This window comes from Pelophylax lessonae (genome assembly GCF_965119305.1).
Source record: "Pelophylax lessonae genome assembly, chromosome: 2".
NCBI lineage: Eukaryota > Metazoa > Chordata > Amphibia > Anura > Ranidae > Pelophylax > Pelophylax lessonae.
Genome location: NC_138769.1, coordinates 172,842,539 through 172,858,363, shown reverse-complemented (window position 1 = coordinate 172,858,363; position 15,825 = coordinate 172,842,539). Strand labels below are relative to the sequence as shown.

At 41.0% G+C, this 15,825-nt stretch overlaps 1 protein-coding gene across 11 annotated transcripts in view; it reads right to left on the bottom strand.

Annotated features, from left to right (window-relative positions):
- The window catches only part of MAP7D2 (MAP7 domain containing 2), a 291,288-nt gene that overhangs the window by 73,619 nt on the left and 201,844 nt on the right, over positions 1-15,825 (bottom strand). For 5 of the 11 annotated variants that reach the window (XM_082246120.1, XM_082246124.1, XM_082246126.1 and 2 more), the window contains exons 4-6: positions 10,060-10,171; positions 9,307-9,405; positions 4,116-4,226 (exon numbers count right to left, since the gene is read on the bottom strand). In XM_082246120.1, coding sequence (XP_082102246.1) covers positions 4,116-4,226; positions 9,307-9,405; positions 10,060-10,171 — 322 coding nt within the window. Of the gene's footprint in view, positions 1-4,115; positions 4,227-9,306; positions 9,406-10,059; positions 10,172-10,295; positions 10,412-15,825 lie in introns of those variants that run through there. The other 6 variants (XM_082246125.1, XM_082246128.1, XM_082246129.1 and 3 more) reach the window with 4 other exon arrangements.

The window sequence follows — 15,825 nt, the reverse complement described above, 5'->3', positions numbered from 1 at the left end:
GCAAGAGGGTCGCTGGTTCGAATTCCAACCACGACACTACCTGCCTTGAGTTTGCATGTTCTCCCTGTGCCTGCGTGGCTTTCCTCCGGGTACTCCGGTTTCCTCCCACACTCCAAAGACATGCTGGTAGGTTCATTGGATCCTGTATAAAATTGGTCCTACTATGTATGTATGAATGTGAGTTAGGGACCATAGATTGTAAGCTCCTTGAGGGCGGGGACTGATGTGAAAGTGTAATGTATATATAAAGCACTGCGTAAATTGGCAGCGCTATACAAGTACCTGAAATAATAATAATAATAAATCAGTGATTAAACAAACAAAACAAAAGTCCTGATCTAAATATTTGCAGTACACAGTCTATACTGAAAATATTTATTTCGATCTGGACTTTTTATTTGTTTAATCACCAATTTATTGACTGTATAGATTCACCCACTCTTTGTATGTAAATCTCTTTTTTGTAATAATGCACTCTAGTTAAGCCCTCTAGTGGCGACACAATTTTTTGAATACTTTATGTATATATTTATCATATATAGTTTTGGTATTTTATTTATATTGTAGCACTTTGCACTTTATTCAGAGGTGCTTGCAAGTCCTTTGGAATATTTTTCTTGACTTAACCCTTTTTTTATGTTTACAGCACTGCACTTCCACTAGTATTTGTTTGCTACCTATATTTAAGTCCCCATTTGTGGGGAGTCATCTATACTTGGATTACTGAGAGTACTTTTATATTTAGCAAGCACTGTGTTGCGGGAGAGGTCAGAGTGATGATATATCTTTCCCATATCTTTTGATTACCTGTTGTCATGGCAATAGCTTCAAAGGGTATTTCGCTTAACTTTTTGGTGATTTTAACTGATGTCATGTTGTGTCCCCAGAACAAGTTGTTAAGGGAAATCTCCCCAATAGATAACAGACTGCAATACAAAAATTGACAAAATGTTTTATCATCCATACCCCACTTTAAACTGAATTCCCTATCTAGAACTGAAAAATACAAATACACTTTACTCTAAGAACAGAACATGTTTAGGAGCCTCCATGATAATAAACTCAGCCTGTGACTTCTTAAAAATCGAATGAAGAAAGGAAAAAACGCTTCTTGTAATAGCCAGTGTACCTACTCAAAAAAAGATGTACATTAGAAGCTGCCTAGCCAGGTCACTTCCAGATTAAACAAATAACTCTTTGCCTGTTTTTTACCTTTGAAGCAACAACGTACACCGATGCCTTACCAGAATCCCTAATGCCAACTTACTCAAGTATTACCACTCTAGGTCGGTGCAAATCTAGCTTGCTACTGAGGCATAAAAAATACAGATGACGGTACTCCAATGATGATTTAATTAAAATAGCAGGCAGAGGAGATCTCATGAAATCAGTTAGATTGCACCTAACATTGGAGTAAGTATGAGACAACATGAACACTACATTACCTGATGAGGACAATAAACGTTAAAATGTTTTTCCCTTAAAACTTGTCTAATTTCTATTGTCTCTTTAAAAAAACACTCAATTAATTTTCAATAAATATTCTGCAACTTCAACTTTCTGATGTTTAATAAAAGAATTCTCCTAAATTCATAAAAAAATAAATAAATGTGTTTTTTTTTTTTTTGTTTTCTAGCTACAGATTCATGACATATTAGGATACCATATGTGGAAGACTTAAGTAAAAATAACATTCAGACCAGAAAAGCACAAGAAAAAAAATAAACACAACACAACATTTAAGTCTTTGGGATTATAGGATGTACAGTACCTTGAATAAGTATTCTTACACCTTTAAATTTTCCACATTTTGTCATGTTACAACCAAAAACAAATGTATTTTTTGGGAAATTTTATGTGACAGACCAACACAAACTGGCACGTAATTGTGAAGTGGAAGTGGAAGGAAAATGATAAATGGTTTACAAACTTTTTACAAATATCTGAAAAGTGTGGCATGCATTTGTATTCAGTCACCCTGAGTCAATACTTTGTAGAACCCCCTTTCTACAAACAGCAATTTTCAAGTCTTGCCATGGATTCTCAATTGGATTTAGGTCTGGACTTTGACTGGGCCATTCTAACAAATGGATATGCTTTGATCTAAACCATTCCATTGTAGCTCTGGCTGTATGTTTAGGGTTGTTGTGCTGCTGGAAGGTGAACCTCCGCCCTAGTCAAGTCTTTTGCAGACTCTAACAGGTTTTCTTCTAAGATTGCCCTGTATTTGGCTCCATCCATCTTCCATCAACTCTGACTATCTTCCCTGCCCCTGCTGAAGGAAAGCATCCCCACAACATGATGGTGTTTCCAGGGTGATGTGTAGTGCTAGTTTTCCGCCACACATAGCGTTTTGATTTTAGGCCAAAAAGTACAATTTTGGTCTCATATGTCCGGAGCACCTTCTTCCACATGTATGCTGTGTCCCCCACATGGCTTCTCCAAAATGGACTTCTTATGGCTTTCTTTCAACAATGGCTTTCTTCTTGTCACTCTTGCAAAAAGACCAGGTTTGTGGAGTACACAACTAATTGTTGTCCTGCTGATCTCTGCAGGTCCTCCAGAGTAACCATGGGCCTGGCCTCTTGGCTGCTTCTCTGATTAATACTCTCCTTGCCCGGCCTGTTAGTTTAGGTGGACGGCCATATCTTGGTAGGTTTGCAGTTGTGCCATAATCTTTCCATTTTCGGATGATGGATTGAACAGTGCTCTGTAAGATGTTCAAAGTTTGGGATATTTTGTAATAACCTAACCCTGCTTTAAACTTCTTCACAACTTTATCCCTGACCTGTCCGGTGTGTTCCTTGGATTTTATGTTGCGGTTTGTTCACTTAGCCTGGCCATACATGTTCAATTCTCTTGTACAATTTTCTGTTAGATTTACCAAAAATCATATAATATGAGGTCAATACTAAAACAAAAAACTTTCAATTGTATCCAATTAGGCAGGCCTTTGTTCTAAGTAGTTGAAGGAAAATTTAAAGAAAATTGTACAGAAAATTGTATACTGTATGGCTAGCCTTTAGGTTCTCTAACAAACCTCACAGAACAGATGTATTTATACTGAGATTAAATTACACACAGGTGGACTCTATTTACTAATTAGAGGACTTCTAAAGGCAATTGGTTCCACTAGATTTTAGTAAGGCCCCTTTAACATGGCTCCGTTCCGTCGACAGAGCCGTGCTGCTCAGCAGGGGGGGATCGATCTGCCGATCCCCGCTGAGCAGGCAGGTGACAGCTCCGTCTCTGCTCTGTGTGTGGAGATGGAGGTGTCAGATCCCCGCTCTCTTTTATGGGGGAATCGGATGAGAACGGACCGCCTGTCCGTTCTCATCCGATCCGATTCGCCAGACGGATGGAAAATAGGGTTTCCATCTGTCCGGATTTGACGGACCGGATCGGATTGGATGTCAGCGGACATGTCTCCGCTGACATCCGATGCCCCATAGAGATGCATAGGGCATCCATAGAGATGCATGGGGCATCCGTTCAGAACCGCCTGAAAAACTGACAGGCGGATCTGAACGGTCCACAAGTGTGAAAGGGGCCTTAAGGGTTTCAGAGTAATAGGGGGCTGAATACAAATGCACGCCACACTTTTCAGATATTTGTAAAAAAATTTGAAAACCTTTTATCAGTTTCCTTCCACATCACAATTATGTGCCACTTTGTATTGGTCTATCACAGAAAATCCCAATAAAATAGATTTACCTTTTTGGTTGTAACATGACACATTGTGGAAAATTTCAAGGGGAATGAATACTTTAAGGCACTGTATCTTCAGACTACAAATCTACCTTTTTCTAGCTTATTTAATAAGCAAGTCATAGAGCATTGACCCAAAGCAACCAATCAGATTTTATCCTTCCTTTTAACTTCTACAGCTTGGCTCCTATGAGTTAATGCAGCTTGCACTTTTTCATGGATGTTTGTACTGCTTATGTGTCTGAGAAAAAACAGCAGCACACCAGAACTTTTATTGACAGCTTATGGAGAAGGATAAAGAATCCAGAAGCAATACAGGCATGACTGTTTGGAAAGCTGGGGAAATATGGAAAAGAAAGAAGCAGATGGATAGGCAGGAGGGAGAAGGGGGCAGCTGATACACTTGCCTCGGTCAGGGGAATGTGTGATTGCTGCGGTGGAAGCGGAGAGCCTCTTACTGATTGGCGAGTCCACTGGCCTTTGCAGACTCATAGTAGATGATGACATTTTGTCACAGGCTGCAGAGAGATGTATCAGACATTCAGGTAAGAGATTACTCATGTAATGAAAACACTGCTTTTAAACAGCCCATATTACATTCCTGTTAAGAGTTACTGAGCAGCAATGCCATAGACAACTTTAAGTTTAAGAATACTACCATGTAGCAGCCCTGCTGCAGAAGTCTACTGCCCAATATATAAAGTGATATAGAAGACATATACCATCTAAGCCAGGGGGTCTCCAAACCTTTCAGTACAAGGGCCACTTCATATATCTTACAATTATTTGTGGGTTAAAAAAAACAAACAAACAGTTTTAGAAATCGAATAACCCCCTTTTACATCAGGGTCCCAATCAGAGCCCCCTCCTTAAATCAGGGTCTCCATCAGTGTCCCCCTTTACATTGATCAGTGCCTCCATCAAAGTCCCCACCAAAGTTCCCCCTTACAGCGGTGTCCCTATCAGATTTCCCATAACAAAAGAAAGGCTTAGGCCCCTTTCACACTTGTGCGAACAAAAATTAACTTGATCTTTTGCCGCTATTTTGACTGGATTTGAAGCAATGCTTGTGTAATTCTTAAGGTCTTTGGACCTCAAACACATTAAAGTTGGACCAAAGTAGTGAAGGGACTACTTGAAGTCGCACAGATATGAACGGTACTCATGCAGTACGACTTGTCATGTGACTTTGCAGTCCCAAGTCAAACAAGTGTGAAAGGGGCCTTAGGCAGGCCATATATGGTGCAAAAGGAAACTATTTCCCATCAACACAGACAGTGCTGACAGGGGAATCCCTCCTGCTGAGCAATTGTCTGGTCTCGGGGGGGGGGGGGCAAGCCACCCCCCTACACGAGAAGACAGGATAATCGCAAGAAAATCTGGAAGGCTGGTTGTACCAAAGTTGATCGATTGATCAACTTGGTACATTCAGCCTGCCCAATCAATGGTTCAAATCTTGCCAGTTCCTGCTCGACCGGCCGAGATTCAAACAGTGTATGACCGGCATAACAGTGTGGCTGCAGCAACAGGGTGGGAGGCAGGGTAGGTCTGGACAAAGAAAATCCAATCCTCCTGTAAATGCTGGAGCAAGCATGTTATTAGTTGCTAGGACACTTATGGTCCTAAAAACCATGGATGGGAATGAGGACAGTGCAGGCAGAACATAGACAGCCTCTGATGACCTGAATGCCCAAATCTGCGCACCATTGAAGATATGCCCCTGATTCTATCTGCGGGCCGGATTAAATCTTGTAGCGGGGCCAATGTGGCCTGTGGGTTGTTGTTTGGAGATCCAGATCTAAGCTACCATTCTATTAAATCATGATTTTTCTAATCAGTAGGAGGCGCTCATATAGGTAACCCAAGATTTGTGGGTCTATATACTGCAATTTATTATATTCATTGACTAAACACAGGAGGAGCTCTATACATAGGAAATCAAGCACTTCAGTTTACCTTAAAAACATTAAAAGTTGACTCCAAAGACAGGGGCACAAAGATACAAAATGCCTCTGTGTGAAGTGACAGACTGGATGCTCATGAAGATTAGATAAACTGACATGATGGCCGCCTCCATGGTGTTCAGATAGGAGAATTTAATGTTTGCCAAGCAGTGCAAAGCAGTAAGCAACATGGCACGTTATAGGCCAATTGATGAGCAGACACATGGAAAACCAAGTCACAATATACTCATTTGCTCAACTTATGTCGAAGGGACATGTAGGAAAAAATTTCTAGATCAGCATATCCTGACAGGGGTGGACATTGCTATTAAAATACAATGTCTTGGAGGGGGGGGGGGGGGGGATTCCTCCATCCACCTTGTTTGACTGCTGGAAGGATGAAAAAAATAAATGAAACTATGGCAAGCTTAAGACTAAATAGCAGCCTTTTCATGGTACAACCAGTATCATTGGTGGTGGGAGTCATTAAGGCTACTCCGAAAATTTACAGAGGCTCCAAATGCACAAGCTGTATGCAATTGTGTCACCCATGATCATGTCTTTATCCTCCAGGTACTCTGGTTTCCTCCTGCACTCCAAAGACATGCTGGTAGGTCAATTGGCTCCTGTCTAAATTGGCCCTAGTATGTATATATAGTATGGTAAGTGCTATGTAAATTGTCAGCACATGTAAAAGTCTGTAATAATTATTATGCTGCAGCCACAATTAGGTCATCACTGTACCAGGGACCATAAGTGCTTGTTCACACCATACGTGCATTAAAACGGATGGGAACTGAAGGGAAAACCACGCAGATTTCACTTGCAGAGACATACGTTTTCATGCATGCCAGGTATATGCCCCCCTATTCACACCAATGTTGATGTCATGTCAGTTTTTTGCCCATGCAGATAACTGCATACACTTTGCAGATTCCTGTGCAGAAAAAATTCCCGGTGTGCGAACAGGGCACATAGAGAACCATTGTTTTTGTTGTGCCCTTGGGAGGACATGTGCAGAAAAACTGACGTCTACACCATGGTGTTACCGGGCCTGAAAGCAAAAAGTATCTTTTTGGGCTTGGTTCGTTCTCTATATAGTGCTCCAAATAACGGCAGTAAAATATGGTAAAATAAATAGTATAGGATTTTTTTTAGCTGGAGGTAATCTCTGCACTCTAAGCAAAAATCATTCATACCACATTATGCATTAATTGCTCTAAAACCTCAGATGGAGATTTTTTTTTTCCTTTTTCGTATCATAGTTTGACAACATGTCTGTAGACGGATTGCTGGATTCTGTGCCACTGACATATTATGGCGTGTTTTACATTATTCAACAGATGAAGTCATGGGGGATGGAGGAAGGGATTATGACTAGGCAGGAAATCCTGACAAGGAAAATTAATTAAACCTACAGCAGAGACTCAGATTTATGCACAGTGATACATAAATACATACTGCATACACTGCTAAGTATTTGTGCCAAGGTAATCTATGATTCACTCCCTAAATAATAAAACAAGTAAAGCTTCTGTACAGTTTAATTGGAATGCCAGTCAAATTCTAACTACACCTAAACCTACTCCGACCCCCATAAGAATATTCTTTCTACCCTGTAAAATAAAAAAGATGCCTATACTTACTCGTTCTGAAGGAACTCAAATCTAGTCACATGATCGGGTCCGAGCACCAGCTTTAGTGTAGAGGAGGGACAGCCGTTAACGGATGCCCCATAGTAAGCCTATGGGTGGCATCATCGGCAAGACTCTGCAGCCGTTGTCGCCGCCTCTCCTTTACCCCTGAAGTCGGCGCTGGGAGCCGATCATGTGACTGGATGGGAGCGATTTCAGAATAGGCAAAACATAGGCACTTTTATTTATTTATTTTTTTAAACAGGATAAAAAGCATAGTTGTAGAATGGGGTGGGAGTACATTTAGGCTTAGTTCAAATTTGACTGGAATTCCACTTTAAATATGATCTAGGGCAGGGGTATCCAAACTGCGGCCCGAGGGCCAGATGTGGCCCTTTGCTAGTCTTTATATGGCCCTCGGGGCACTATTCCTCCTACTGATATGAGGCACTATTCTTAAAATTCTTCCACCGATACCAATGATGGGATACTATTCCCCCTACTAATAGGGGCACTGCTCCTTTCTCCTATTGACCACCAAACCTGAGGCCATATTTATTCTCATTGATGCCGAGCCCGGGACATTTACTGCCCCTGCGGGCCACAATCCGGCCCTCCTAAAGTCTGAAGGATAATAAACTGGCCCTTTATTTAAAATATTAGGAGACCCCTGATCTAGGGTAACCAATATCTAGAAAGCCTTAATTGTCCTGTAATTTGTGGCTCAGGACTCCCAGACAGCCCTTTAATTAACTTCTGGGGTCTATTAGGAAGAACCTCGTTCTGAAGACTCTCAACAAAAGAAATGAGAACCAAAGTCTAATTTTTAAAATATTAGGCACCATTGAAAGTGCAACACTGCACACAAAAATAGATTTGTACCACCATGTGGCAACATAATGATGGCTTAAACCTTCTATACCCAACCTTTAGACTCTCAAAAGGAACCCTTGAAATAATGTTAAGGTCTCTGGAAACCCCTGCTACAATCAATTTATCAGAGGTCAGTGGGAAGAATGCCCTATTAAAGTGATGGCTTGAAAAGAATGCCCCCTTTACAGTTGTAGTCAATAGTTGGTGTGCTTCCCTTACAGTAGTGGCCAGCAGGAAAATGGTCCCCCTTACAGCGGCAGTCAGAATGCCCCCTTACAGTGGTGGTCTGGAAAGAATGCCTCTCCTTACAGTGGTGGCCAGTGGGAAGAATGTCTCCCTCCCCTTACAGTGGTGGCCAGTGGGAGTGATGTCCCCATTACAGCAGTGGCCAGTGGGAAGAATGCCTTCCGTATAGTGGTGGCCAGTGGGAAGAAGGCCCTCCCTTGCAGTGGTGGCCAGGGGCAAGAATGCCCCTTTACACACAGCTAAAAATATCACTGGTGTCATGCTGCTGGCTCTGTCAAGTGACATTGGACAAAATAAAATGGGCAGTCAATCAACCACAGCTTGAGGAACACCTCACAACCTCTTGAGGAACCCTGAACAAGGAGGCTGTTCTAACCTGTTGCCATAATGCTTTGGTCAGAGAGCTATACCTGTCAAGAGTCATGAATATATATACACTGATAGCACCAGTTGCAGAGGTGGGCATATTTCAGTTAATCGAATATCCAGACTAGGTTTCAGCAAACTTTCACAAAGGATGAGGTCTAGTTGCCAACTATAATTCATTTCAAAGGCTGATACATAACAATATAATATACTGTAGATACAGTCACAAATGTGAAGTCAAAACTATGAAGTCACCAATGTCACAAGCCATGTTTTCAATGATTTTTTTCATAAGCAATGGAATCATAAAGCACATATTGATGATGGCCAGCATGATATGGGATGCATCACAGCACAGCAATGTCATGCATGATGTTCTGGATCCATTTGAAACAATAATGTACAATGTGGCACACAGTACACTTGTGTGAACACTAGACTATACACTGTTTAGGGTAGACAGCTGGGCTGATGATGAAGTTGATGTGATCAAACACTTAAAGACACACAGTGGTTCTGGGGTTCTCAAAAAATACCATTGGAAGACTCATCAGCGGCAGCAGAGGTCACAGGCTCTGTGTCAGGGGTGTTGCTAGTAAAATCTAGCACAGGGGGTGGGGGGGTTTCTGAGTCACCTGCACAGCACAAAACCAGAGCAAGACAAGAATGGGAAAGAATACGTGATTTTGCATTAAAACAGAAATACATTGTGCTATATATGCAAATAAAAGGTTATAAATGTAACAAAGATGATATATAAAAAGCCTAGTTAAACCTACAGCTTTTAAAAAGTAATACAAAGGAGGTTGAAAATAGTAGCCTAGATGCCATTTATATGATTAAATAATGAAAATAGAAAAAAAGAAAAAAAAAATAATGAAAATAGTAACCATAGATTAACACTGTTCACATCAAAGGATTGTGCACCGTGATTCCATTACATCACCTCTATCTTTTTTTGCAGAGTCACAAGAGTTTAACCCATCAACTGCAAGGCACGCCTGCTAATGGAGAATCAATGACTCTGCTGTAAGGATTTAACTCCTTGATAAATATTCTTACAAGGATTGCAAACATACAGGGTGTACTAGTCCGCACAGAACACTAGTAAAACCTAGGTCTATAGTATGTTGTACTAGTCTACTTTTCAGGATAAAATAGAGGAATATACTAGCCAACTAAAATACTAGTCCAATACAGATATAGGTCACCCCAACACAAACAATATAGCTGTATCCTTTTGCATGTGAAATGACATAAGAACTGCAATGCAGGTTGGAAGCACTCACCGTCTTTTCCAGATCCAGCTACCAGGGCACCACCCCAGGACCATCTCTTCTGCTTCTGTTCCAGCTGCTGGTTGCGTTCTTGGGAGCGACGCATCATTGCCTCTAATCGCTCCTGAAAGGATACAGAAAAAATAAATAAAAGAAAGTTGCTTTGGTAGTCTCTGTATCTAGCTGTAGATTCAAGCGAGGATTCTAAGTGCCTGGAAGGTGACAAATGCTGCTGATAAATGACTTACAGGCTAAAGTCTGAGGGGAATAAGCTCATACCCAGCAGAAGGAAAAAAAAAAAAAGAGGGGGTGGCTACTTTTGTTCATCAGCACTGGCTGTCACTAGAGGGGCTGTAGGAAGTAAATAATATAAGTTGCATCACTGGCTCTAGCATCTGCTCCCTACGGCATTACAGCCAATGATCTTCACAATCTGACAAAGGATACTTTAAAGCATTAACTCATTCCAGCCACACACAGCCTGCTTTATAGCATAGGATTGTCACACTAAACTGATTGTTTTTAGTTGTGCAGAACTGCATTGTACATCAAAGCTTAACGTGTTATTAAATCCACAAGCACCAACAAAATATAGAACATCCCAATTCTCCATACTGAAATGAAATGTATATTACACAGCAAACCAAGTGACCTAAATACAGTTTTGAAAAGATCATATATCGTGGTCATGTGATATCTCCCCTGCACTGTGGGATCTGGAGGAGGTGCAAGAAATAATCCTGTGTCACAGCTAGAAATGTCACTTCAGGTAGGGTTTTCCCTACCTTAGGATGTTCATTAAAGATGTTGCGGTCACGTGATTGATTTGATAAAAAAAAAAAAGTATAATTTGAATTAAAAAAAAGAAAAAGAAAATGTTTCTTCTGAATCTGAATGAGTGGCCTTTTTATTATCAGTCAGCTGCTGCACTTACAGTGTTCTAATGGAGAAAAAAAAACGCAAACCCTTTACAAGTGATCAGCTATTTGGTAATATCCCCCCCAAAAATGAAATTTTTGTTTTAGAGGATGCCTAAAATCTGACTTGCATCTTGGTGCAGACTTCTGGGAAAATCGGTAAGCCAATCACACAAGCAGTAAATTACATTTCAGGGGGGCATATCTTTACACCATCTGTGTAAAGAATGACTTCAGGTTCCCATACTGAATTGCATTTTGCAAATTGAAAAGGAAAGGTAATTTTAAGAATATTCAATTACAATATGACTTGTTTATCACTTGTATGTGCCATGTTAATTTTTTTTATCTTCTATTTGTTTCCCCACAAAAGTGGGTTTTAGCTCCAAGTATGGTCTTGTTTGCATTCGTTTGCACATAAACATGGAATCTGCTAAATCAATGCACCTGCATCATGTAGTCCTACTCTAAATTAGAAGTACACCGAGAGAGGGACTGGTAAATAGCAAGACCTTTTTTTTCATAAAGAAAGAATAAAAAAAAAAACAAACAGCAGGAGTACAAAAAATAAACCTACGAAAAACACAGAAAATTTAAAGTAGAACTATAGGCAAAACTTTTTTTCCCAGTTTGGATAGAGCAAGGGAGGGTCCCACTGTCCTATTTTTTGTAGCCATCTGTGTCCCACTGGTGAATATTTCCCTTCACTTCCTGTCCCATAACCAAAGAGGAAGTGAACAGAAATCCCTGTAAATTAAGGAAGTTCCTTTGGGACCCCCAGGTCACCAGAACTAGTGTCCCCATTGGAAGATTTCCCCTATATTACTTTTCTGGTGACAGCCCAAAATTTGGGATTTTCTCTTACTTTCACTTTCAATGATAATGGTAAACAGGACAAATAGAGAGGGAGACACACCCTAATTGGGGCACAGACAGCAATACAATGTGCTGGAATTAAATAGGCAACATCACAAAATATGCAATTTTAAGCTCATTGAACACTGAACCCAGAGATATAAGCTAGGATCAAAATTTCATCAATAAACAGGATATCACCAGAGGCTAAATACAGGGATCACTGCATGAGGAAATGCAGGGGCTGCGGAGGAGTCTCCCTTACCTTTCGGTGAGGCGCCTTTGAATTAAAAATCGCGCCGATCAGCGCCAATACATCAAGGCGAATGCGCCGCTGATGCTCAGGAAAGCCCGTACACAAATCGGTTATTCCCTGGCATGCGGCACATGCGCGGTGACACGTCGGCGCCGGCCAGCGCCATTTTTAAAAAGAAAGTGACTCGAGTATAAGCCGAGGTGGGCATTTTCAGCATGAAAAAACATGCTGAAAATCTCGGCTTATACTAGAGTATATACGGTACATACATATCACACACACACACTGACCCATAAGAAATATACAGTACAACCAAATAGCACACCGCATGAAATTAAAAAGCCGACCGTTGGACTGATTTGTTCAGATGCTAAAACATAAGACTTTTACTGTGTTTATTCTATCTATATGTAATAAATATTTTTCTATTGTTTTACACTTTGTACCATTTTGTGCCCTTAAAAGTCCCACCTCCTAGGGTGTTTTTTCTTTGTTGTTCAACAATTACGGGATACCGGCCACTTATCCAAGTATCTTTGGTAGTACCATCCCTACTCCAAGAAAAGGATTTTACAGGTAAGCTGTAGGAAAAATCCAATTATTCCGGCTAGTTTGGCAGGTGTTAAATTCTATGAAAGTTTATAACATGTGAGACAATGAAACGGGTAGACCCACATATCCTCCCGAACCTCTCCCTGCAAATTTGGAACATCTTCCACCTATTTCTCCCAGAAATGGACCACTGAGAGTGGAACCATTCTTTATAGAACCCTGACATAGACATACACTATGTGCACAATTAGGGCAAGTGAGTATTTTGATCAAATTTTTATTTGTATGCATACAGTCCAACTCCAAACTGTATAAACTTGAATGCTTATTGGATTTAAGTATACCAGGTGATGTGTATTGATGTAATGAGGTTGGGTGTGGCATAAGGAGATCAACACCCTATAGCAAGGTGAGCATAATTATTAGGCAGCTTATTTTCCTCAAGCAAAATGGGCCAAAAAAGATTTAACTGACTCTAAAAAGTCAAAAATTGTAAAAAACTTATTGTTGAAATTGCTAGGATATTGGGGAGTAACCACAGACATTAAGTTGCAAATAGACAACCGGGTTCGCAAGAAACCGGTTGAGAAAAAAAGGCGCAAATTAACTGCCAAAGATTTGAGAAGACTCAAACATGAAGCTACCAGGAGCCCATTATCCTTTAGTGCCGTCATATTCCAGAACTGCAACCTACCTGGAGTACCCAGAAGTACAAGGCGTTCAGTGCTCAGAGACATGGCCAAGGTAATGAAGGCTGAAACCTGACCACCACTGAACACATAAGTTTAAACATCAAGACTGGACCTAGAAATATCTAAAAACGGATATTTCAAAGGCTTTATGGATTGATAACATGAGAGTGATTCTTGACGGACCAGATGGATGGGCCTGTGGCTGGATCAGAAACGGGCACAGACCTCTACTTTGACTCAGATGCCAGCAAGGTGGAGGTAGGGAGCCGGTATAGGCTGGTATTTTCAAAGATGAGCTAGTTTCAGGTTGAAGATGGACACAAAATACACTCCCAAACCTACTGCCTGTTTTTAGAAGACACGTTCTTCACGCAGTGGTACAGGAAAAAAAGTCTGCATCTTTCAAGAAGACCATGATATTTATGCAGGACAATGCTCCATCACATGCATCAAAGTACTCCACTGCATGGCTAGCCAGTAAAGGCCTTAAAGATAAAAGAATAATGACATGGTCCCCTTCCTCACCTGGCCCAAACCCTATTGAGAACTTGTGGGCCCTTCTTAAATGGGAGATTTACGGTAAAGGAAAACAGTTCACCTCTCTGAACAGTGCCTGGAAAGCTGTGGTTGCTGTTGCACAAAAAGTTGACTGTCAACAGATCAAGAAACTGACAGACTATGAATGGAAGGATTGTTTTTTATTCTTGTTTAAAGCTTTCTTATTGAGTTTTAAGTCACAAACACGCAACACACAATAACTGTAAAAGAAGATGATGTAGCCCTCGCAGGTTAAACTACAAGTGCGGTTTTAAACCGTTTAAGAGGGTCCTGCCAATGAAAAAGAAGGTATGGCTCCCTTAAAGTGTTTATAACCCTAAATAAAATAAAAAAATAAATAAATAGATCCTGTTCCTTTAAAGCCTGTGCTTGTGCTGTGCAATTTGGCCCCCTGTATCACCTGAATTACCTGGCCTTGTTCTGCCCACCCCCCCTGTAAACTGACCACAGTTTAATAGGCTGCTAAGCCCGTACACTATGGTCAATTTACATGCCCCGTCATCCACAGCTCTCCACAGCTCTCCTCTGCCCTCTCCCTGCCTGTCGGCCCCCCAATGCTCCCCTCCTGATGATAAAATAACAGTGTCCAGTCTCTCCAATCCCCTCTGTTAGATAATGCTATGTTCCCCAGTGTATGTGATTTTTTTTTTTTTTTTTTAAAGCACTGTGTACCTTTATCCCATAGCGCCGATCGACTCCCACCTGACCGCCCGGCTCTCTCCACTCCTGGGTGACATCAGCAGGAGTTCTGGGCCCCTTCCTACAGTAGCTGTCAGCCTGGCGGTCACGTGAGCGCCAATTGGCACAATGGAATTAGGTACACAGCTGATTTTTTTTTTTAAATTACACACACTGGGGAACATAGCATTATCTAACAGAGGGGATTGGAGACACTTTACAACCACTTTAAGTCGACATACAGCTTAGGCTACAACATACAGTCCGAAAATACGTAAAACAAGGATAACCATAACATGGTGATCATTTAGGCAATAGTTCTGGAATATTGGTGCCGCCCAAACCGGGGGATTTCCCAGCAGGGAAGGACCTAATTGCTACCAAGACCTCGTCTTGGGTAATCAGTCTCACCAAAGCATCACGTCCTGCATCCGAGGTCCAACTAAGGGCTAAAGGATCCAGCCAGGCAGCCAGGTCCTGCGGCTGGAAATTCAAGGGCAATGCAGAGGCATAAAGAGAGCGATAGGATTGTTGAAAAGTGTCTACTATGGCTGGCTGAGAAAAGACTGACTCCCCCGTGATGGGGGGGTCACAATTTCCGGTATCAAGGTTAGGGGCTTGTCATGCTGTACCAACATTGCCAGGGGCGCCTATTGCAGGTCCCCTGTTCAAAAAAACCTTTGTTTTTATAGAGATCGATATCTCTCTATATCAGTCTATCTATCTATCTATCTCTATATCTATATAGATATAGATATATACTGGTGATCTCGGTTAGGTGGAGGTGATGCTCACGCTTTGCGGCATAAACTAAACCAAAGTGAGCATCGGTGGGGTCTGCAACATAAATCTCGGTGTGGGTTTTCACCAGAGATGTATAGTAACTAAGTAGAACTACTTCACGACTGTACTTGTACCGAAAGGCGGTATCTGTACTTTCCTGGAGTATAATTTTTTTTCTCCTACTTCCACTTTTACTTCACTACATTTTTTCGATGATTTCAATACTTCTACTCTGATATTTTTTTCTTGTGCTGCATAGTTACTTGTTACTATTATAAAAATTACCACTGCCAGAACAGTAGATGGCAGGTTTCATGAAGCTCAAAACATGTGTATTATCAGAACATTAGCAAATAAATGCTACTGTATGTATAAATAAAAGCTGCATTTGAAATAATAAAAAACAATATGATGTTTAAACTTTTGACTTCTTTCTTTAATAACTACATAACACAGTACTTGTACTTTCAGTACTTGAGTAGCAATT